Source organism: Xyrauchen texanus, chromosome 47 (genome assembly GCF_025860055.1).
Source record: "Xyrauchen texanus isolate HMW12.3.18 chromosome 47, RBS_HiC_50CHRs, whole genome shotgun sequence".
NCBI lineage: Eukaryota > Metazoa > Chordata > Actinopteri > Cypriniformes > Catostomidae > Xyrauchen > Xyrauchen texanus.
Genome location: NC_068322.1, coordinates 22,236,925 through 22,260,813, shown reverse-complemented (window position 1 = coordinate 22,260,813; position 23,889 = coordinate 22,236,925). Strand labels below are relative to the sequence as shown.

Sequence of the window (23,889 nt, the reverse complement as noted above, 5' to 3'; positions counted from 1 at the left end):
TAAATGTAATAATAATTATAATAAACATTTAAATTGAACTTTTCATGATTCAGGCTTTGTTTGTTAAATCGTGAATCCTGTATCGTAAATCAAATGAAATATTTACTTATTATTAAGTCCTGTCTTATTTCTAGTTTTTTGAAAATCTATTTTTTAATAAAGTAAGTTGTATAAAATGTAGTTTGTTTTATCCGATTATTCAAAGAAATAATCGAAGATTAATCGTTTATCAAATTAATCGTTAGTTGCGTCCTTATTGTTTTTGTTTTTGTTTTTTAGCACAAAAAACAAACTTAATTCTAATCACAGATGAAATAAAGCCATACTGGCGTTAATATGCAGTCATTTACATTTATAGACTGTTTTTACAAAAATGACGGGTTTTCTTAAAGAGACAGTTCCAGTTTTTAGCACATGTTCAACAAATAAATGTAAATACTTGTAAATAGTTCAACTTGATTAATTGGTTGCAATTAAACAATAAACATGTAACAAATATTTTATATAAAATATAACATATGTATTATTACATTTTTATGAAGCTAAAATGTGACAAAAATTATGAAAAAAAAACTAATACAATTGAAGTACTAAAATTTATATTTTCAGAATGTTCCCAGTATAAAGACCCCTGTATAATTAACAGCATTAACTGGGAGAGAACGTTGAGAGAATTGCTCAAAACAGACTGAAACAGATTCTATAGTTCTCAAACTGCATCAAAATGGAACTGAAACCTGCAATGATTCAATAATTAAATTACTTTTATGGACGTATCTTGTGTAAAGATGCTGCTGGCTTTTGTAAAGGAGCTTTTCTGCTTAAATGGTAAAAACTAAAACAAAAGAAAGCAAATTACTTTTGTTTGATTTATTAATAAATTGACAGCATCTAAAGCTTATTATTAGTTTTTTTTAAATCACACTAAACAGAATGAAAACGTAATGCAATATAAAAATGTATAATCGAATTAGCGATGTTAGAAAAAAGTGTTCATCATTTTATTAATCTCATGTGTTAATGTGTATCATTTAACAGCATTATAGATGTAATGCAGTGTTACACATACAGTCAGGTCCATAAATATTGGGACATTGACACAATTCTAATCTTTTTGGCTCTATACACCACCAGAATGGATTTGAAATAAACAAACAAGATGTGCTTTAACTGCAGACTTTCAGCTTTAATTTGAGGGTATTTACATCCAAATCAGGTGAACGGTGTAGGAATTACAACAGTTTGTATATGTGCCTCCCACTTTTTAAGGGACCAAAAGTAATGGGACAGATTAACAATCATAAATCAAACTTTCACTTTTTAATACTTGGTTGCAAATCCTTTGCAGTCAATTACAGCCTGAAGTCTGGAACACATAGACATCACCAGACGCTGGGTTTCATCCCTGGTGATGCTCTGCCAGGCCTCTACTGCAACTGTCTTCAGTTCCTGCTTGTTCTTGGGGCATTTTCCCTTCAGTATTGTCTTCAGCAAGTGAAATGCATGCTCAATCGGATTCAGGTCAGGTGATTAACATTCCACTTCTTTCCCTTAAAAAACTCTTTGGTTGCTTTCACAGTATGCTTCGGGTCATTGTCCATCTGTACTGTGAAGCGCCGTCCAATGAGTTCTGAAGCATTTGGCTGAATATGAGCAGATAATATTGCCCGAAACACTTCAGAATTCATCCTGCTGCTTTTGTCAGCAGTCACATCATCAATAAATACAAGAGAACCAGTTCCATTGGCAGCCATACATGCCCACGCCATGACACTACCACCACCATGCTTCAATGATGAGGTGGTATGCTTTGGCTCATGAGCAGTTCCTTTCCTTCTCCATACTCTTCTCTTCCCATCACTCTGGTACATGTTGATCTTTGTCTCATCTGTCCATAGGATGTTGTTCCAGAACTGTGAATGTTTTTTAGATGTTTTTTGGCAAACTCTAATCTGGCCTTCCTGTTTTTGAGGCTCACCAATGGTTTACATCTTGTGGTGAACCCTCTGTATTCACTCTGGTGAAGTCTTCTCTTGATTGTTGACTTTGACACACATACACCTACCTCCTGGAGAGTGTTCTTGATCTGGCCAACTGTTGTGAAGGGTGTTTTCTTCACCAGGGAAAGAATTCTTCGGTCATCCACCACAGTTGTTTTCCGTGGTCTTCTGGGTCTTTTGGTGTTTCTGAGCTCACCGGTGCGTTCTTTCTTTTTAAGAATGTTCCAAACAGTTGATTTGGCCACACCTAATGGTTTTTCTATCTCTCTGATGGGTTTGTTTTGATTTTTCAGCCTAATGATGGCTTGCTTCACTGATAGTGACAGCTCTTTGGATCTCATATTGAGAGTTGACAGCAACAGATTCCAAATGCAAATAGCACACTTGAAATGAACTCTGGACCTTTTATCTGCTCCTTGTAAATGGGATAATGAGGGAATAACACACACCTGGCCATGGAACAGCTGAGCAGCCAATTGTCCCATTACATTTGGTCCCTTAAAAAGTGGGAGGCACATATACAAACTGTTGTAATTCCTACACCGTTCACCTGATTTGGATGTAAATACCCTCAAATTAAAGCTGAAAGTCTGCAGTTAAAGCACATCTTGTTCGTTTCATTTCAAATCCATTGTGGTGGTGTATAGAGCCAAAAAGATTAGAATTGTGTCGATGTCCCAATATTTATTGACCTGACTGTAGAAGGCCACGATTTATAAAAATATCATTAATCAGAAAAACACTGTAATTAAAGGAATAGTTCACCCAGTGTTTCAATCATTCACTCACCTAAAGTTTAGCATAATGTCTTAGCTGCTTGTTTCGTACAACAAATTACAAAAAAAGCACTTTAAAACTACTGTAAAATTAGGGCTGCGTAATAAAACAATGTCGATATTTATCAGGGAATTCTTTTATTTATATCAATTTTTTTTTTTCGATATTTAACTTATGTTCTACATCTAGACGATCGGATCAGGTGTGTCGATTAAAAAAAAACAAGTAGTTGGGCAAAGTTATACACCTAACTGGCAGCTGAATCACAGTAATGAAACCAGCCAGACTGGAAGTATTAGCTGGTTAGCGGTCCTGCTGTGGTGTAAACCAGTTATCCGGCAAACTAATCCTTTTGGTAGTGTAGACAGCAAAACCAGTGGTTAGACATATTTGATAAAGATAGGTTTGTATCATCTAAATATAAATCAGTCAAAAAATATTTTACTGGTTATTGTTTATATTCAATCTAATATTATTCTGTTTTCTCACACAGTTTAATTTAATCTTTTTCTTTCTACCTTCTTCTGTGCTCAATTCCTGTTTCCAATTTTACATTCAATCAGTCATCTCTCATTTAACATTTTGCTGACCTCCTTTGCTCTCTCACTCAATTACACTTACTCAAAATAGAGTTTTATTGAACACTTTCATTTTACAGCATCTCTGTGGCTTTGTTCACTGCCCAGTGCAGTGTGGGTGGATATGTGTGGGGGATGGGTACTTCAGAAACTATAAAGCCGTGTGGCTCTCTCTCCAGCTCTCCATCTGTCATGTTCATTGTTGTCCTTTGTTCTTTTGTGTACTTTTATTTTGAAAATTCCTGTTCAGTTCCTAGTTTTGTCACATCCTGTTTTCCCTCCATGTTTTGTATCTGGGTTTTATTGGTTCATTGTTTGATTACCTTGATTCAGTTCTTGTTTGTCATTGGTTTTAGTTAATTATCTTGTTATCCTGTTTCAGAGTTCTGTTTGTTGATTGGCCTTGTTACCCTTGTCCTTGTGTATTTAAACCCTGTTTGTTCCTTCATTCCCTTGTCGGTCGTTGAATGTTTTTGTACGTGAATGTTATGGTTGTTTCTCCTGCCTGTGGATGTTTTTCATGTTCATGTTGTTTTCCCCTCGTGGATATTTCTTTGTTCCTGTTTGTTTGCCCTCACTTTGATTTATAATAAAGAACCTGCTTTTGGATCCGCACCTCCTCGTCTGCCTTCACTCCTACATTCGTTACAGAACGACCGACCACACTATGGATCCAGCGGTTCAGCAAGCGAACTACCAGCTACTTTGCCTAAAGCAAGAGGACTGACCGATGGAGGACCACATCCGTGACTTCCTTGAGCTGGTAAACATCTCCGACTTCCCGGACTCGGCCTTGGTGGTTTTCTTCTGGGGTAACCTGAACCCCTCACTGAAGGAGCGGTTGCCACCGGTGACACGCGGCTGGACGCTCTGTGATTTTGTGGCGGAGACGCTGCTGGTATGCGGCTCGCCACTTACTGTGGATGTTGTGGATGAGGATCCTGCCTCCCCTCCCACGGCGGTGACTCTCCAGTCGTCCCTAGCTCTCCCTGTCACGCCAGCCCCTACGTCTGTTGCCGTCATCGAGCCTGCACGGTCCACTTCGTCTGCCCGGAGGAGGTTGAGAAGACGGGCTTCTGCCTCCCGGTTCGCGCCTGCCCCGGTCTGCGAGCCAGAGCCCACGCATGTCACGGTGAGCGAGCCAGAGCCCACGCATGTCACGGTGAGCGAGCCAGAGCCCACGCATGTCACGGTGAGCGAGCCAGAGCCCACGCATGTCACGGTGAGCGAGCCAGAGTCCTCGTCAGCCACGGTCAGCGAACCCAAGCCAGCGCATGCCTCGGTCACCCAGCCAGTACCTGTCGCCTCAGAAGTCAGTGAGCCAGTGCCGATAGCCTCAAACGTCAATGAGCCAGCGCCTGTAGCCTCAGATATCTGTGAGCCAGCGCCTGTAGCCTCAGATATCTGTGAGCCAGCGCCTGTAGCCTCAGATATCTGTGAGCCAGCGCCTGTAGCCTCGACCGTCCCAGAGCCAGCGCCTGTAGCCTCGACCGTCCCAGAGCCAGCGCCAGCAGCCATGACCGTCCAAGAGCCAGCGCCTCCCGAGCCTTCCAGGGCTCCTCCTCCCAAGTCTCTCGAGTCTTCCAGGACTACTCCTCCCGAGCCTTCCAGGGCTCCGCCTCAAGTCTCTCGAGTCTTCTAGGGCTCCTCCTCCCGAGCTTTCCAGAGCTCCGCCTTCCGAGTTACCCGAGCTTTCCAGAGCTCCGCCTTCCGAGTTACCCGAGCTTTCCAGAGCTCCGCCTTCCGAGTTACCCGAGCTTACCAGAGCTCCGCCTCTCGAGCCTTCCAGGACTCCTCCCCCCGAGCCTTCCAGGGCTCCGCCTCTCAAGTCTCTTGAGCCTCTCGAGCCTTCCAGGGCTCCGCCTCTCAAGCCTTCCAGGGCTCCTCCTCCCGAGCCTCCTAGGGCTCCGCCTCTCAAGTCTCTCGAGTCTTCCAGGGCTCCTCCTCCCAGGGCTCCGCCTCTCAAGTCTCTTGAGCCTCTCGAGCCTTCCAGGGCTCCGCCTCTCAAGCCTTCCGGGGCTCCTCTCGAGCCTCCTGGGGCTCCGCCTCCCAAGTCTCTCGAGCCTTCCAGGGCTCCGCCTCCCAAGTCTCTCGAGCCTTCCAGGGCTCCGCCTCCCAAGTCTCTCGAGCCTTCCAGGGCTCCGCCTCCCAAGTCTCTCGAGCCTTCCAGGGCTCCGCCTCCCAAGTCTCTCGAGCCTTCCAGGGCTCCGCCTCCCAAGTCTCTCGAGCCTTCCAGGGCTCCGCCTCCCAAGTCTCTCGAGTCTTCTAGGGCTCCGCCCCTCAAGCTTCTCAAGCCTACCAGGGCACCGCCCCTCAAGCCTCTCGAGCCTTCCAGGGCTCCGCCTCCTATGGCTCAGCCTCCTACTGCTCCGCCTCCCACGGCTCTGCCTCCCGAGCCTCCTACGGCTCCGACTCCTATGGCTCAGCCTCCTGCGGCTCCGCCTCCCGAGCCTCCTGCGGCTCCGCCTCCCGAGCCTCCTTCGGCTCCGCCTCCCGCGGCTCTGCCTCTCCAGTCTCCTACGGCTCAACCTTCCTCGGCTCCACCTCCGAAGCCTTCCAGCTCACCGCCTGAAGAACCTCCTATGGCGCCACCTCCCTCGGCTCCGCCTCCTAAGCCCCCCACGGTCCTGCCTACGCCTCCTTCGACGCAGCCTCCCATGTCTTCTACGGCTCCGCCTCCGAAGTCCTCCTTGGCTCCGCCTCACGCGGCTCCACCGGTCCCTATCTGGCGGCCACCACCCAGGTCCCCCAAACCTACCCACATCCCGTGGTCAACCCCCAGGCCCCCTGAGCCCGTCCTTGCCCTGTGGCCGGCTCCCAGGCCCCCTGAGCCCGTCCTTGCCCCATGGCCATCTCCTAGGCTACCTAGATCGGCCTCTATCCTGTGGCCTCCTCCTAGGCCCCCTGAGCCGGCCCTTGCCTTATGGCCAGCCCCCGGGCCAGCTAAACCTGTCCCTGTCCTGAGGCTGCCTCCCAGGCCTCCTAGACCTGTTCCCATCCTGTGGCCGCCTCCCAGGCCTCCTGACCCGGCCCCTGTCCTGTGGCCTCCTCCCGGGCCCCCTGACCCAGTCCCTGTCCTGTGGCCTCCTCCCAGGCCTCCTGAACCTGCCCCTGTCCGGTGGCCTCCTCCCAGGCCCCCTGACCCTGTTCCTGACCTGTGGCCTCCTCCCTGGTCCCCCAGACCTATCCTTGCCCGGTCGATACCTCCCTGGCCCCCTAACCCTGTCCCTTTGTGCCCCCCGGGGCTGCCTAATGGGCCCCGTGGACTGTCATCTCCATTTGTGCCCCTGTGGACTGTCTCATTTCCCCCTTGGACTTCCTGCCTGCCCTCTGTGCCCCCTTGGACTTCCTGCCTGCCCTCTGTGCCCCCTTGGACTTCCTGTCTGCCCCTTGCACCTCCGTGACCTGCCTGTCTTGCCCTCTGCGCCCCCCTGGACTTCCAGCCTGCCCATTGTGCCCCCCTGGTCTGTCTGTCTGCCCATGTGCCCACTTGGACTGTCTGTTTGCCCCTGGTGCCCTTATGTTGTTTTTGTGGGTTTTTGTCTTTTGTTTTTTGTTTCAGGATCGTCTGGAATTCGATCCTTTTGAGGGGGGATTCTGTCATGTTCATTGTTGTCCTTTGTTCTTTTGTGTACTTTTATTTTGAAAATTCCTGTTCAGTTCCTAGTTTTGTCACATCCTGTTTTCCCTCCATGTTTTGTATCTGGGTTTTATTGGTTCGTTGTTTGATTACCTTGATTCAGTTCTTGTTTGTCATTGGTTTTAGTTAATTATCTTGTTATCCTGTTTCAGAGTTCTGTTTGTTGATTGGCCTTTTTACCCTTGTCCTTGTGTATTTAAACCCTGTTTGTTCCTTCATTCCCTTGTCGGTCGTTGAATGTTGTACGTGAATGTTATGGTTGTTTCTCCTGCCTGTGGATGTTTTTTCATGTTCATGTTGTTTTCCCCTCGTGGATATTTCTTTGTTCCTGTTTGTTTGCCCTCACTTTGATTTATAATAAAGAACCTGCTTTTGGATCCGCACCTCCTCGTCTGCCTTCACTCCTACATTCGTTACACCATCAAGTCAGAATGCGCAATATGCCCCACAACATTTTGTGACATACTGTTTGTTGTAATTGTGTAATCAGCTGGATTTCAGACAATAGAAGTATTTTGTAGAGGAAATTATTTGGATGTATCCCAGTAAATGTAGGCTTACACTTCAAATTAAAAGCAGATTTGTATCATTTTTTTGAAGAAAATGCTGACAAAATGTGTGGAGTGTGTTTACACGCAAAACTCACTGCCAGGATATTGCTACCGTAGGTGTTCAAAATGTTTTTTAGCTACATGGCTAGAGTGTTCTGGGAGGTTGCAAAGGAGTTGGCTTTGCGGTTGCTATATGGTTGGTAAAATGTTATGGGTGGTTGTGAGGGCACTGCTATGCGGTTGCCTAAGTGTTCTGGGTAGTTTTTAGCATGTTGCTTTGCAATAACTAAGGTGTTTTGATTGGTTTTTAGAATGTGATGCCATTGGTAGGGTGTTCTGGGTGGTTGCAAGGGTGTTGGCTATGTGTTGGTCAAGGTGTTTTGGTAGTTCCCCTTCTGTCACTCACTCGATGTTGTGTTGATGTAGTGCTCTTTAGAGACTAGGGGTCGCTTCTTTGAGAATTGGCGAGTGGAATTTGCATGCCACTCCCTATAAAAGGAGCTGGAATGCAATTCCAGCAGGAGCTGTGCTCGGCGACCGACCTCACCCTCCAGGTGACGAAGTTCACAGCGCGAGCACTCGGGCAGGCAATGCCCGCTTTCTCAACAAGCCCGTCTCCCAGATTGGACTTTTCGGCGACAAAGAAGCAGACGGAGGTCATCCAGCACATCTTCCCCCAGCGCGGCTCAAGATACCGCACCCCATCTGCTCGCAGAAGGTGTCCCCCTGCAGCAGCAAAAGCCCAGGTGGCTCCACCTCAACCCGAGCCCAGTCCTCGGCCCCAGCGTAGAGCCCCCCGCAGGAAGCTGATGCCCAAGTCTCTCAGGCCAGCACGAGGACCTGGAAGGCTCCTAAGCGCTCCTGAGATGGACGACCCAGGGAGCAAGACGTCTGCTACGGAGCTGGTATCCAGACCACTTCATCCCCCTCTGGAGGGCCAGGAGGTAAATACTTTGTTTCTTTTTCTCTTTTGTTCGCTGCGGTACCCACATTATCAAAAAAAGAGCAGTTTCCTCACTCCGTTGGCGATTCGCCTCTCATAATCGCATTGCCTTTGTTGGACAAAGGCCTTTAGAGTTGTCGACTACAAAACTCGAAAATGCCCATCCCTAGTTTTTAACATGTTGCTTAGGATTCTCTTGAGTCGTGTGCATTGCATTGATGTGATGGCTTACTGGTCTTTGTTCTCTTGATATCGCTTCCAATTTGTTTTATTCTTCACTCATTTTACAGTTTTTCTCAAATGCTAAAACACATTTCACAAACGTTTCCTCCATGTTCCCCAATGTCTAAACACAACACCCTTTTCTAAAGCTACATAAACACAACCACACCTTCTCACTTCAAAACTCAAACTTTCAAACCAAAAGAGCAGCTCGAAGCTTTCAAAAATGTAAACACTATACACATCATTACACACTACAGCAAAACAATTGAAAACACAATGCTCAATTTGTGAGAAGCTTCTTTGTTTCATAACTGCCAAGTCATATTTTTAGAAACTTTACTTAGATCTCTGCAGCGGATTAGGCATTTAGATTTGTGAATTTCATATGAAGAGTATAAATCTATAGTAAATTCTGCATGTACACTACTGTAACACAACTCAATGCAAAAACAGAATATACTACTATTGCACACAACAGTACTCTTGAAAACATGATCAGGGTGTGAAGTTTTTTTTATTTACTTTATTCACACCACACACACACCACAATCACTGTGCGGCATCATGTCGCTGAGCTGCATCGCAGGCTATATTGTCTCTTGCCAGGCACCGCGGGAAAAACGCCCTGGAATGGCGAATCCATCCTTGGAAGGCCTCCACTGGGATGTCAACACAGGCCAGCTCCATTACCCTTAGGAGGTTCTCTCTAGTGTATGGTCATAAACCTTCCATCTCCACGATGAGCAGAACTCCTCTATAGGGTTCAGGAAAGGGGAGTAGGGTGGCAGACAGACGTTTAAAAAGTGGTTACTGTTGGTGGTGAACCACTCTCTGATTTGGTTTGTTCTGTGGAAGTGTACATTGTCCCAAATGATCACATAAATGTGATGTGCGGGCCCAGGATGGTGGTGTTGGCGGTCCAGGAGGATGTCTTTTAGCTCCTCTAGGAAGGTGAGGAGACGCTGGGTGTTGTAAGACCCCTCCAAACCCATGGCGCACAAAGAGTAATATTACAGCTCAGGAACCTCAGTGATGGCTTTTTGGCCAATAATGTTACGGCCTCTTTGCCATCGTTTCTGCAGGTTGAAGCCAGCCTCATCCAGGAAGAGGTACTCATGAGGTCTGGCCATCGCGTCCAACTGTAATATCCTCTGTGAAAATGTGAATGTGCACAGGTGGTCAGAACAACAGTCAATCAGGCAGCACAGTATTGTCCAGAAGTAATGTAGGCTACTGAGCAACACAGTATGTCCACTAACTGTACTGTGAACATGGATGCAGTGGTGGACGAAGTACACGTACCATGTACTTGAGTTAAAGTAAAGATACTCAAGGTAAAATATTACTCAAGTAAAAGTAGAAGTGCTGCCTTTAAACATTCACTTGAGTAAAAGTACAAAAGTATTTGCCTTCAAATGTACTTAAGTATCCAAGTACTATGATTTTTATGGCCATAATGTCCTATTATAATTTGTCACAGGACTCTTGCTTAACTCAGTCTACATGAAGACTAATGTCACTCTTGGCACACCAATCTATTAATAAAATGAAATTAATTAGTCAGATGTATGTGTATATATATATATATATATATATATATACAAAATTGAATACATTTTTTGTGTGTTTAATTTTGGAGGGAAGGGGACTGTTCCCATAAGGTATAATACATTTACAGTATTTACTGTATATATTTTTCTCGAGTGTCTATGGTCATAATTATTAACATCCTAATGTTATGATAACATAAACCTGCACAACGCCATTAAATATATACACACGCACACATATATATACACACACGCACGCTACGACACACATACATAGAATATATATATATATATATATATATATATATATATATATATATATATATATATATATATATATATATATATATATCTATATATATTCTATGTTATGGGAGCAGCCAATTTCCTCCAAAATTAAACACAAAAACGTATTAATGCAGTGTTTCTGCTACTCCCCAGAAAAAAAATGCTATTATATGCAAGTCATTTTAGTGTCAACATAATAAGCAATGTACATTATGCGTCAATATTTACCGATAATTGCTGCAATAATAGCTGCTGCTCTCTGCACCGCTTAAAATCATTGGCAACGCAATTTGTTTGGAACTATTGAGAGCTACACGAATCACGTGACCGCGCAGCGGCGAGCTCACTGTCGCAACCGTCTATGTTCGCAACTCTCATATTTAACGGCTCTGGGGTGCGTTTCCCGTACAACGACGTAACTTGCTGCTCCACTACCTTAGTACGATGCACTGTTGAAGAAATCAACTTGCTAGTCACGACTGTTTCCCGAAACCGTATTGTCGCAAATTGGTTGTTCAACCACGTTGGTTAATGATGTCACACATGTGGTGGAGTAAAAACTACTTTTAATGAATCTGTTTGCGATCGAATTAATGCTAGATGTTTTACTATAAATTACGGACATGTCATCTGAGGACTATCTCATATTTTTCTCAGTTATTTGCTTTATTTCCAGATTTAATTATAGGCTCGTTCTTACTCACTAGAGCACGTTTGCACATGCGCACTCTTCAAAAACGGTGCTTTAAACCTATTGACAAACTAAAAGACATAAAGGACATTTGTATGTCTTCTAAATAAAAGATACTGATTGTACTGAATGTCATCTTGCTTATTTGGCTCAAGATAATAATTTATTAAGCCCACATGTTATAATAACAAGAAACTCTGCTTCTAACCACAGGTCGAGAGCTGTCGTTCCAACCACACAACTCTGCGATGCTGTTTGCGAATGTTCGTTGGAACAATGGTTTCGGGAAACACCGACTCGTTGAACTATGATGATAACGACGGAACTTGCGACCATAGTTGGCTAACGATGCTTTTGGGAAACGCACCCTGGTTCAGCGCTTAGTAGATGCCGCCAAGGCAAGTTCAAAACAAAGCGTGCGCGCGCTGTACTGTGATTGGTGGCTCGATTGACCAGTTACGTTTTTATCCACTCATAAATAAAAAGGAACGACTGATGTTGAAAATGTAGTAGAGTAAAAAGTACGATTTTTGACTTTGAAATGTAGTGGAGTTAAAGTAAAAGTCTCCCCAAATTTAAATACTTCAGTAAAGTACAGATACGCAAAAAAGCTACTTAAGTACAGTAACGAATTACATTTACTTCGTTACTGTCCACCACTGCATGGATGTATACTTACTTGCACATACTCATAACGTAGGTCTTTGTGTCGCGCAGAGTTGCGCTCAAAGGGAACCCTATAGACCTGTTTCATCCGCATCTTTTCCCGCCGGAGAACTCGGTCTATTGAGGCCAAGCTGACATCATCAATGCTCTCAAAGTTGACATTATCGGCAATGACTTTGTCTCTGATCTCCCGGAGTCTGATGAGGTTGTTCTCACAAACCATATCCACAATGAGGGTTTCTTGTGCCGCTGTAAATATGGCAACCCTCCCACCTCTATGTGGCATTCTTTCAACTCTAAAGAAAGAAACATGTGTTGTCAATTGACATGTTTTACAATACAGTAACAACTGATTTGAAACCAATAGACTACTTTCACAGGCTTGTAAAATTGTATTGTGACAAAGAAAGCAATAGAGTACAATACCTGTTGTGTTGTCTGAATGCCCCGATAATGGTGGCCACGGTGAACCTACTCAGGTTTGGACGGACTCTTAGTCCTGCTTCAGCCATTGTCATGCCATGGACAATGACATGGTCAATGACTGTTGCTCGCATCTCATCCGTAATGATGGTGCGAGGTTGTCTTGCTCTCCCTCCTGGACCTTCTCCTCTCCCTTGTTGGCCTCCTCCTCTCCCTCCTGGACCTCCTCCTCTCCCTTGTTGGCCTCCTCCTCTCCCTTGTTGGCCTCCTCCTCTTCCTTGTTGGCCTGCTCCTCTTCTTCCATGGCCAGCTCTTCTCCCTCCTCTGACTCGAATTCCTCTTCCCCTGACTCTGCCTTCATCCATTGTGTTTGTTTGGAATCTTCAGCAAACTGTGCACTCTGAACTTGCTTTTATACATGTGGTCACAGCATTAGCAACAAGTGTCTTCAATTTGACCACAGGTTCTCTATGGGATTAAGATCCGGGGAGTTGCCTAGCCACGGATACAAAATTTCAATGTAATGTTCTCTTAGCCACTTCATTATCACTCTTGTCTTGTGACATGTTGCTCCATCATGCTGGAAAATGCACGGACCATCACCAAATTGCTCCTGGATCATTGGGAGAAGTTGTTCTTGCAGGACGTTTTGATTCCATTCTTTATTCATGGCAGTGTTTTGGAGCAGAATTTTGAGAGAGCCCACTCCCTTGAATGAAAAGGAACCCCACACATGGATGTTCTCAGGATGCTTCACTGTTGGCACGACACAGGACTCATGGTAGCGTTCACATTTTCTTCTCCGGACTATCGATTTTCCAGATGCCCAAACAGTCGGAAGGGGGCTTCATCAGAGAAAGTACCTTTGCACCAGTCTTCTGCTGTCCAATCTGTCCTTGATGTTTTTCTTGGAGAGAAGTGGCTTCTTTGCTGCCCTTCTTGACACCAGGCCATTGTCCAAAAGTCTTTGCCTCACTGTGCGTGCAAATGCACTCACACCAACCTGCTGCCAATATTGAGCAATCTCTGCACTGGTGGTGACACGATTCCGTAGTTGACTCCTCAGGAGGAGACGGTCCTTTCGCTTGCTGGACACTCTGGGATATCCTGAAGCATTCTTCACTGCAGTTGAACCTTTCTCCCTGAAGTTCTTGATGATCCGGTAAATGGTTCTTTCTTTAGAGGTAACCATTGCTAACAAGAATACAATGATTGGAAGCACTTCTTCCCTCCTTTTATAGCAATCAGTCTACTCTTATAATCCAGTCAGAATGATTTTCACCTGGCTTGTACTCATTCACACTTTCCCAGGTGCTGCTGATATGATTAGTGAAATTATGTTGGCTGGTAATTGTTTTGCCAGGACCAAAAAAACTGTGAAATATGGGATTTTTGCAATTATTTAAAATGCATCTGATCACTCTGCACTAGGGCTGTACAATTTGGGGAAAATGTCATATTGCGATTATTGAGGTTAATATTGCGATGTGCGATTGTGATATAATAAACAAATAGTATCATGAGTCAACTTGCTTGGTTATCAAGGAAAATGCACAAATAGATTACTGATAATGCTGAAATGTGTATTTCTCAACTCAAACATACAAACTAGCAACAACAACATCTATAAATGCAGTGTTCCCTTTACAAAAGGCTTCACTTTGACGTTGCGCTGCTAAGCGCTACGGGGAACAGCTTTCGCTGTGAGCCGAGCTGAAATAATGTGTGGAACACGTCAATGAACATTGACCGGAATTTATAGCCTCGGTTGATGTAATGATTAGATGCACCTGAGGCCAGGCTATAAATGTATACGTCACCAGGTGTCGTCAGAAACTCTTTTTTCAGAGAGATTCTGTTTCTGTGTGTTTCACACACCCTGTCAAAACTTTCTTTCCTCTGTTAGGAGATAGAATCAGTTAGGCAGTGTGCAGTGAATGTTGTTCTATTTTTCTCTTCTGTTTAGAAAATATTATATATATATTTAAAAAAAAGAGAGAATGACTGAAAGCAAACGGTGCGTGTTCCTCTCTTCTCGCTCTATAGCTGAAGACGGCACACATCAGTTTTTGCTGTTTGTTTGGGGTAAGAGCACGCTGCTCTGCGTTGCAGCAGGGCGGGTGCGAGCACTGCGATTTGCTTTAACAGGCAGAGTGCGTCGTGCTCGCCTCGCTTGCTTCCGGAGTCAGCACTCACGAAAAGATCGTTCGTGGGGCTCGTGCATGGATTTGGCTGAGGAGCAAGAGACGGGTTGATCCCTTTCTCACTCTCTCCCCAAACCCAGCTGGTCCTTCACATGATCTCGGCGCGTTCCGACGCTTCTTCGGATCATGAGGTGGATCGCAATTCTCTTCCGCCTCCGAGCTTTCCGTCCGCGATAAAAAAAATATACGGAGGAATTGCTCGATGTTGTTACTCGTGCGGTTGCCAGATTGGACTGGCCACGCGAAAAAGAGACCCCCAAACGCTCCAAATTAGGGGATAGATTTTATCTTCCAGTCTAAGAAAGGGAACGCCTCATGGGTCCCTTCCCTTTCTTTGATAACCTCCATGAAGTGCTTTTTCTCTCATGGAGAACCCCTAAAAAAAATAAATATATATATATTCTTCCCGTGTTCACATACCCTCGACGTCATTATATTCGACTATCGTGGGTGCTGAGGCATGGGGGTATTCAGTGATGCCGCCGGTCGAAGAGACGCTTGAGGGCTATCTCTCGCCGGGCTCGGCATCGTCACTTAAGAAGCCCTCTCTCCCCTCAAAGCTTTGTAGGACAACCTCCACTTTAGTGGGAAGGGCTTATCAAGCAGCAGGTCAGGCTGGTGGTGCTCTGCACACTATGCTGTTTTTCAGGCGTACCAGGCTGACCTCCTGGACGACCTGAGTGTGGGTTCTGCGCTTGACAAGCAAGCCTCAGACCCACCTCGGTCCTGACTGAAGGGAGGCTCAAAAGCAAAGTGTGGCGAGTCGTGCTCCTCCTCCCAGGGATTGGGGACAGTCTCGCCGCCCTCGCCAGCCCCCGAAGCAAGACCTCAGGACTATAAATTCTAGTAAGAGAAAACCTTGACGGTTTTGTGCCTAGATTAGGGGGTAGCTCCCCTCGGGACGAGGCGCGTGCTTCACTTCACCCCTCCCGGTACCCCCTCGAAGCCCCTCCATTCCCGCCACCTCTTGGTGTTTCGGGTTGCAGAGGCTTCCGTCAAAATCGGGTGTTCTTGCTGTTCCTGCATTTTATTCAGGACGTGAAACACCCGACAACCCCTCAACAGGAAGTGTTAAAATATAATACCCATCTCAGAGATCCTGGCAGCGTGGAAACTTCTGCCGGATATATTCTTTTCTGTGGGTCTTATAATGGCGTCAGGATTTAATTCTTTCGCCGCTTTTCCGTGTTTCAACGGCGTGTTCTCACTACCGTAAACCGGATTTCTTTTTGTAAAACAAAAAAACTCAATCTCCTGGTTAATGGGGCCATGGTATGTGTTCCCCTTCCAGAGAGAGAGTTAGGTTATTACACTAAATACTTCCCGCTTCCCATGGAGGGTGAGGGGTGTCGTCTGGCTTAGATCTTAAAGCTTGAACTACCCGTGGGTGTTCAAGTCCAAGATGATGCCTGTCAAGACGGTCGTGTCTCAAGCCCTACAACTCGCTTGGCTGGTCACCATCGATCTTATGACGCACTTCTATACTTCATTTAGAAGTTCTGCCACAACATGGAAAGTTCCTGAGGTTCACTTACGGGGCTAAGTCTTCCAGGGTCAGGTTCTTTCACTCAGCCTAGCCCTTTTTACCCGCACATTCACAATGCATGATGTAGCTGGCTCCTTGCGACTCGGGGCATCTGCATTCTGAATTACGTAGACGACTGGCTGATCCTAGCGCAGTTCCAGGAACTGGCAGTTCAGCACAGGGACATCGCCTTAGCTCATCTGTTTCTCTGGGGTTGAGGCTCAACGCCAAGAAAAGCGTCCTCTCTCCCACTCAGAACACTGTCTATCGGGCATCGTATGGAGTTCAATCTCAATGCGGGCACAACTGTCTCCCGCTAGGATTGAGTCCATTCAGATCACCCTGAGCAAAGTCAGGCTAGGTCAAGGTTGCACTGTTATCAGTACCAACGATTTCCAGGTCTCAGGGCTTAACGCGCCCACGGTGATCCCTCTGGACCTTCTGCTCATGAGACCGCTTTTGTTGTGGCCAAAAGCCAGGGATTTCTTCCAAGGGCCAAAACCCCTGGGCTAAATAGGGTTACGCCTCAGGCTTCGCTCCCTTCCTATGTGGTTCAGACCCCGGTTTTCTGCCTTGGGTCCCACTCTAGGTGCGTCTTGTTGTCGCAGACTGCTAATCGACAGACGCCTCCCTGATGGGCGGGTAGCGGCCTTAAGTGGTCGCCCAGCTTAAGGGGATAGGAGGGTCATCAGCTCGGTTGTCACAGTCTCTGTCTCGGGTTGATGGCTGTATTTCTGGCCCTGAAATACCTCCTCCTGAGGCTGCCATGTCTTGGTGCGGTGGACAATACAGCGGTAGCCTCGTACATAAATCTTCAAGGAGACCCACGTTCTTGTCAGCTGTATTTCTGACACGTCGGATTCTCCTTAGGGCCCAGGGTAAGCTCCTGTCACTCAGGTCAGTTATATCCCTGGATGCCCGTATACGGGAGCAGATTTACGGTCAAGACAGGAAATACCAACGGGGGAGTTAAGAACTCCACCCTAAGGTAGTAGTTGCTCAGAGTTCGCCAGCAAGGGTTTTTGCCTCTTACTGATAGCACCGTGCTGGCCAAACAGGGCTTGGTTCTCGGAGCTAATCTCTTCCCTCGACGGCTCGCCTTGGGCGATTCCGAAGAGGAAGGATCTTCTATCTCAGGCAAAGGGCAATATTTCATCCCTGCCCCAAATTGTGGAATCTTTCATGTTTGGCCCCTAAGGGTACCAACTGAGGGACACAGGGCTCTCTCCTGAGGTTATCGAGACCTTTTTAAATGCCAGGCTTTTTCCACTTGGAACAAGTTTGGGTGAGATCTTAGGGCAGAAGAGGACCTCTTCGCCTCTATGAATAGTGCAATGTCTCCTCTACTTCTCCCTGAAATCACCCAGCCCCCTTGGGTCTGGACGTTAAGACACATACATGACCCAGAATGCGTCTGTATGTGTTTCTCTCCCCAGTTTCTCTGTTCCCGGGAGTCTTGGCAATGTTCACCAGCAAGAGTCTTGCCTCCTAATAATGGCGCTGCGCTGGCCGAACAGGATATGTTTCTCGGAGTTAATTCCTCTCTTCGACGGCTCGCCTTGGGCGATTCCGAACAGGGAGGACCTTCTCATCCTTGAGGTCATCGAGAGCATTTCAAGTGCTAGGGCTCCCTCCACTTGGAACTGATCTGGGTAGATTTTACAGGGCAGAAGAGGACCTCTTCGCCTCTGTTGATAGCGCAATGTCTCCTCTACTTCTCCCTGAGTCGCCCAGTCCCCCCCCCTCCCCGTCGGGAGGGGCTGAACGTAGAAAAGCAAATGCGCCTGCATGCGTTTCCTTCTGCTAAAGTTTTTATTACAGAACCAGCTAACTGCCAGTTTGCTTCAGTTCTGGATTTTCTGTAGAAAGAACTGTCAGCGGGCACTTGCCTCGCCACTGCCAGGATGTATTTGGCCACTGCGGTTTGCCACGGCTTGGTGGGCGGGGTGCCCTCAAAGAGGCATCCTCATTATTGCCCGGCCTCACGAGGCGCGGTCAAGCTTTGCCAGTAGGTTTCAGGGCGCACTCTACCAGAGGGCACTCCTCCTCTAAAACCTTGGCTAGAGGTCTCCCTCTGCAGCAAGTTTGTGATGCGGCAGGTTGTCCTCTCCGCACACATTCATTAGATTTTTATAGTTTGGATGTTTTGCCACTCCGGGCTCTTATGCCCTTGAGTCGACATCTCAAGCTCATGTCTGGACAAGTTTGTGATGCGGCAGGCTGGTCCTCTCCGCTCACATTCATCAGTCTTTATGACAAGTTTGTGTTGCGATAGGGTTCTCTTCACACACATTCATCGAACTTTGTGGGCTAGATGCTTTGCTACTCCAGGCTCTTATGCCCTTGAGTCGACATCTCAGCCCATGCCTAAACAAGTTTGTGATGCGGCAGGTTGTCCCCTCCGCACACATTCGTTGGACTTTTTTAGTTTGGATGTTTTGCCACTCCGGGCTCTTATGCCCTTGAGTCGACACCTCAGTTCATACCTGAACAAGATTGTGATGCGGCAGGCTGATCCTCTCCGCTCACATTCATCAGTTTTCATGACAAGTTTGTGTTGCGATAGGGTTCTCTTCGCACACATTCATCGAACTTTATGGGTTAGATGCTTTGCTACTCCGGGCTCTTATGCCCTTGAGTCGACATCTCAGCTCATGCCTGAGCAAGTTTGTGGTGCGGCAGGCTGGTCCTCTCCGCTCACATTCATCAGTTTTATGGCAAGTTTGTGTTGCAATAGGGTTCTCTTCGCACACATTCATCGAACTTTATGGGCTAGATGCTTTGCTACTCCGGACTCTTATGTCCTTGAGTCGACATCTCAGCCCATGCCTAAACAAGTTTGTGATGCGGCAGGTTGTCCTCGCCGCACACATTCATTGGACTTTTTTAGTTTGGATGTTCTGCACTCCGGGCTCTCATGCCCTTGAGTCGACATCTCAGCTCATGCCTGAACAAGTTTGTGATGTGGCAGGCTGGTCCTCTCCACACACATTCATCAAAATTGAATGGTTTAGATGTTTATGCTACTCCGGGCTCTTATGCCCTTCAGTCGACATCTCAAGCTCATGTCTGAGACCTCTCGCGTTTTTGTGAGTACACTGCACAACCGTAGGGGTCCGGACAGCCCCAAGTGCGGCGGCGTGGGTATTGCGTTCCCCGTAGCGCTTAGCAGCGCAACATCAAAGTGAAGCCTTTTGTAAAGGGAACGTCTCGGGTTACATGTGTAACCCTTGTTCCCTGAAAAAGGCGGAACGAGATGTTGCGCTGCTTTGCCGCACTGGGACGTCCCAGGACTGCTCTTCAAAAAGAAGTATCTGACGACACCTGGTGACGTATACATTTATAGCCTGGCCTCAGGTACATCTAATGATTACATCAACCGAGGCTATAAATTCCGGTCAACGTTCATTGATGTGTTCCACACATTATTTCAGCTCGGCTCACAGCGAAAGCTGTTCCCCGTAGCGCTTAGCAGCGCAACATCTCGTTCCGCCTTTTTCAGGGAACAAGGGTTACACATGTAACCCGAGACATTTCAAATTAAAATATTTTTACAAAATTAAATAATAACGTCTTTGCATTACTGCAAACTTGTTAGTTTCTCAATATTACACCTAAATAAAATGGAACAATAAATAAGAAAATGGGCAAACAGCTCTCAGAGATAATGGGCTGTCACATCCACACATGCACTTATTTATTTAATATAATCGCAGCATTTTGCCATCATATAAACGCACAGGCTGACATCGATTGCGATATGATTAATCGTGCAGCACTACTCTGCACAATAATCTAGAAACAATGTGAATCAACACCACAACAACTGAAGCAGAAAAATGTGCGAGACACCAAATCTATGTCACTGCCAATACTTTTGGCCATGGCTGTAGAGTTAATAGAACGTGTGTGAAAATGTTGGCCTGCAATGCAAATGGAGAGATTTTCCATTTGGTAATTAGTTCTTTGACAGAGTGACAGGGGTCTTGCAAAGGGGCTTTTCATTGATTGGGTTTTGCACTGAGCTTCACGATGTTTTGAAACATGTGAGTACTGAAGGATCCTTGATTTGAATGTGTGTTCATCAAAAGAAGCAAATGGAAATGTACAGTACTGTGTGTGAGTGGGTCTTTCTTGCTTTGTTGTTGGTGTACTTGTGTGACCACCCTCCCACCCCCCTTTTGTGTTGCTAGGATACACCATTTCAGCTTCCTCTTAAGAAGTGCTCTGTGGTGGGCAATGGAGGGGTCCTGAAACACAGCAGCTGTGGAGGTGAAATTGATCAGGCTGACTTTATTATGAGGTGAGACAGATTTTACAAATCTCTGCTTGTTCAGAAGACCTGTATGAACTGCAATTACAGAAATGAATAGCTGTGAGGATGATATTTATTGCATAAGGGTCAAGTGTTCCTTTTTCCTTGTTAGACCACTGTATTAGAATAATATGTCCAGTATATGTGTTAGCCCAGTATATGTGTTAGCAAGACACATTTGCAACACACTGAACTTCTAAAAATTGGAAGATTCCAGAGTAAAACTGAATGTTCAGTTTGAAAAACTGTATGATGCAACTTGATTTAGGTGAAAACATGTTTGCTATGGTAATAAATATTGCACATACATAGGGTTATACATGAATAAATTGTACCACACTGTTAGCCATATTTAGAGACCAGAATATCATAGGCAATTAAGCAACAACCCAGAGCACCCTTGCGACCACACCCCAAAATGCTGAAAAACACACCAAACACATAAGCAAATGCATTGTGGTGTGCTAAAAACATCTTAGAATACCTTAGCAACATAGCAGCATACTAGAAAGCATATGAAACACCTTAGGATCACACACAGAGCACCCTAATAACCCCCCATAACACCCTAGTGTCCACTTAGCTATTTTATGTCTCAAGGATAACATGAATCGTTCACAATAAGAGCATGAACATTTATCAAGAAAGTAAATAGTCATTTTGTTTTCTTGTTGTCTTTAAAAAAAAAAATTCCTTCAGCTTTCTGTTGTGTCTTTTTCTTCTCGCACTCTCTCTCAATCATGCCTTGTCTAGGTGTAACCTACCTCCACTATCCAAAGAGTATACAGCTGACGTAGGTACCAGAACACACCTGGTGACAGCTAATCCTAGCATCATTGAAAAAAGGTAGACTACTTCACTTATTTTTAATTTCTTTTTTGTTTATGTTGTTTGTTAGTGTTTATGTGATTCATCCACAGTCTGTATTTTATTGCATTTGGTTTTCATCTCCTGGTTTAATAGGGTTGAATACTTAAATTAGAATACAGATGAACATCAGATAAATCCCATTGTTATGGCTAAGTACTTGGTACTTAAATCAAGTGTAGTTTTATTGGCACATTCCTTAAAGTCTTGGAAAAAGGGGGGAAAAAATCCACAATTTCCACAATTATTCTCCAGGAATAAAAAAAATATACAAATAATTGAATGCATTTTGACCAATAGCGGGACAATAGTCACACTACATGGGGTAAGTTGTTACAATGGTAACCAGCAATGAAAGCCTTTTCAGCTAAATCTAAACAGTGAAACAATTATGAAACTGAAAATCATTCGGGAAACGGCAAAAATGTAACAAATATCAAACCATTGTTTGTGGCCAACAGTGGGTAAAATTAACAAGTTATTCTTATTTAAGACAACTATTATAAATGAGATGCTAAGAAGAAATGGCAAAGTGGCCAAAAAAGGCTGAGAGGATGTACAGTTCTCCAGACAGCCAGTCTTGAGGGACAGATATTGATCTTTCTTAGTAGATTACCTGTTTTACATCATGTATTAGCTGGAAGAATATTTTCAGAGTGTGCATTGTTGTTAGTACTAGGCTTTGGAAACGAGAGCCAGTTTTGTTCTGAATACGACAAAAGAAATGTTTTAGCTGAGTTGTATTTTTGAACCATTGTTTTTCATCCCTCTCGTACCTTTACCCATCAGCTTTCAGAATCTACTTTGGTCCCGGAAGGCTTTTGTAGAGAGCATGAAGGCTTACGGTACCAGCTACATCTACATGCCAGCGTTCTCCATGAAGCCTGGCACTGACCCCTCCCTGCGGGTGTACCACACCTTGGCAGACTCTGCATCCAACCAGACTGTTCTCTTTGCCAACCCGGACTTCCTCAAAAACGTTGGTAGATTCTGGAAGAATCACGGTGTCCACGGCAAACGGCTTTCCACAGGGCTGTTTCTAGTGAGCCTTGCACTCGGTTTGTGTAAAGAAGTGACTGCTTACGGTTTCTGGCCATTTTCCGTGGGCCTGGATGAACAACCGGTCAGCCACCACTATTATGACAACGTCCACCCCACCTCAGGATTTCACGCGATGCCTGAGGAGTTCCTACAGCTCTGGCAGTTGCATAAGAGCGGCACTTTGCGTATGCATATTGGAAATTGTGCAAAATAGGGGGAGGAACCAAAGAAAAAAGGGTGAAAGTGAGTTGTGAGTTTACACCCCACCCCCCAAAATGGTATTTTCTATATAAATGCTTGACCCCTATATATGTGCACAAGAACACTGATCTGCTACCAAACCTACCTTCTTGTTGCCAAGGAACTGTTGAAATGACTTGCATGTATACCCATCCTCATGTATGTACTCACTGCAAGCTTTTATTGTCCTTCAATAGAGGTGGTGGGAGTGATGGGAAGTGATGGGGACTCCGTTGTCATGTCACCTACTAAAACGGCATCCACCGGCCGTTGGACCCTTAAACCCAGAGGCCATTTGTTCTTGTAACATAAAAATGGGTTGGGGGATGGTATTAAGAGGCACTGCTTTAATTGAAGTCTTAAAAAATTAAATGGGAATTCATAAAATGGGAGCAATGCTTTGGGACTTTTCAGAATTTGGTGTACTCTGTGTGTGTGTGTGTGTGTGTGTGTGTGTGTGTATATATATATATATATATATATATATATATATATATATATTTTTTTTTTTTATCTTGAGCACTGAATTTTTTTTTTTTTTTTTTTGAGGAAGACTAATATGGAATTATGTAAAAATAATTCTTACATTTTTTTGTATATACAAATCAGTGTAAAAATCACAGGTTTACCCTGGCAAAGGGAAGTAGAGTTGAGCATTGAATGTAGGCCCTGCTGGAAAAGAAGTTCTCTTGTTCTGGCCAAGCTGATGTTCGGCTGATTTAGCTGGTCTTTGAAGCTAAGCAAGCTGGTGTTTGTATGGTTTAGATGGTCTACCAGCCTGGCCAAGCTCGTGTTCATCTGGTTTAACTGGCCTTCCAGCTTAACCAAGCTGGAATTCAGCTGGTTTAGCGTGCTTCCAGCCTCTCCAAAATGGTGTTCAGTTGGTTTAGCTGGTCTTTCAATCTGGCCAAACTGTTGTTCGGCTGGTTTACCTGGTCTTCAAAGCCTGGCCAAGCTGGTGTTCGGCTGGTTTAACTGGTCTTCAAAGCCTGGCCAAACTGTTGTTCGGCTGGTTTACCTGGTCTTCAAAGCCTGGCCAAGCTGGTGTTCGGCTGGTTTAACTGGTCTTCAAAGCCTGGCCAAGCTAGCGTTCGTTTGGTTTAGCTGGTCTTCCAGCCTGGCCAAGATGATGTTCAGCTAGTTTAGCTGGTCTTCAAAGACTGGCCAAGTGGGTGTTCGACAGGTTTTGCTCATCTTCCAGTCTGACCAAGCTGGCTTTCAGCTAGTTTAGCTGTTCTCCCATTATGGCCAAGCTGGTTCTCAGATCGTTGTAGCTGGTCCTCCAGTCTGGCCGAGCTGTTTTTTTTTTTAGCTGATTAAGCTGGTCAAACAGCAAGTCTTTTTTCCAGCTGGGAACGCTGTACT

General features: G+C 45.3%; 1 protein-coding gene across 1 annotated transcript in view; it reads left to right on the top strand.

Moving 5' to 3' along the window:
- The window catches only part of st8sia1 (ST8 alpha-N-acetyl-neuraminide alpha-2,8-sialyltransferase 1), a 35,477-nt gene extending 12,633 nt beyond the window's left edge, over nucleotides 1-22,844 (top strand). Inside the window, exons 3-5 of the mRNA XM_052121143.1 lie at nucleotides 20,255-20,364; nucleotides 21,130-21,222; nucleotides 22,033-22,844. Coding sequence (XP_051977103.1) covers nucleotides 20,255-20,364; nucleotides 21,130-21,222; nucleotides 22,033-22,498 — 669 coding nt within the window. The 3' untranslated portion in view covers nucleotides 22,499-22,844. The remainder of the gene's footprint in view (nucleotides 1-20,254; nucleotides 20,365-21,129; nucleotides 21,223-22,032) is intronic.
- Nucleotides 22,845-23,889: the final 1,045 nt, after the last annotated feature.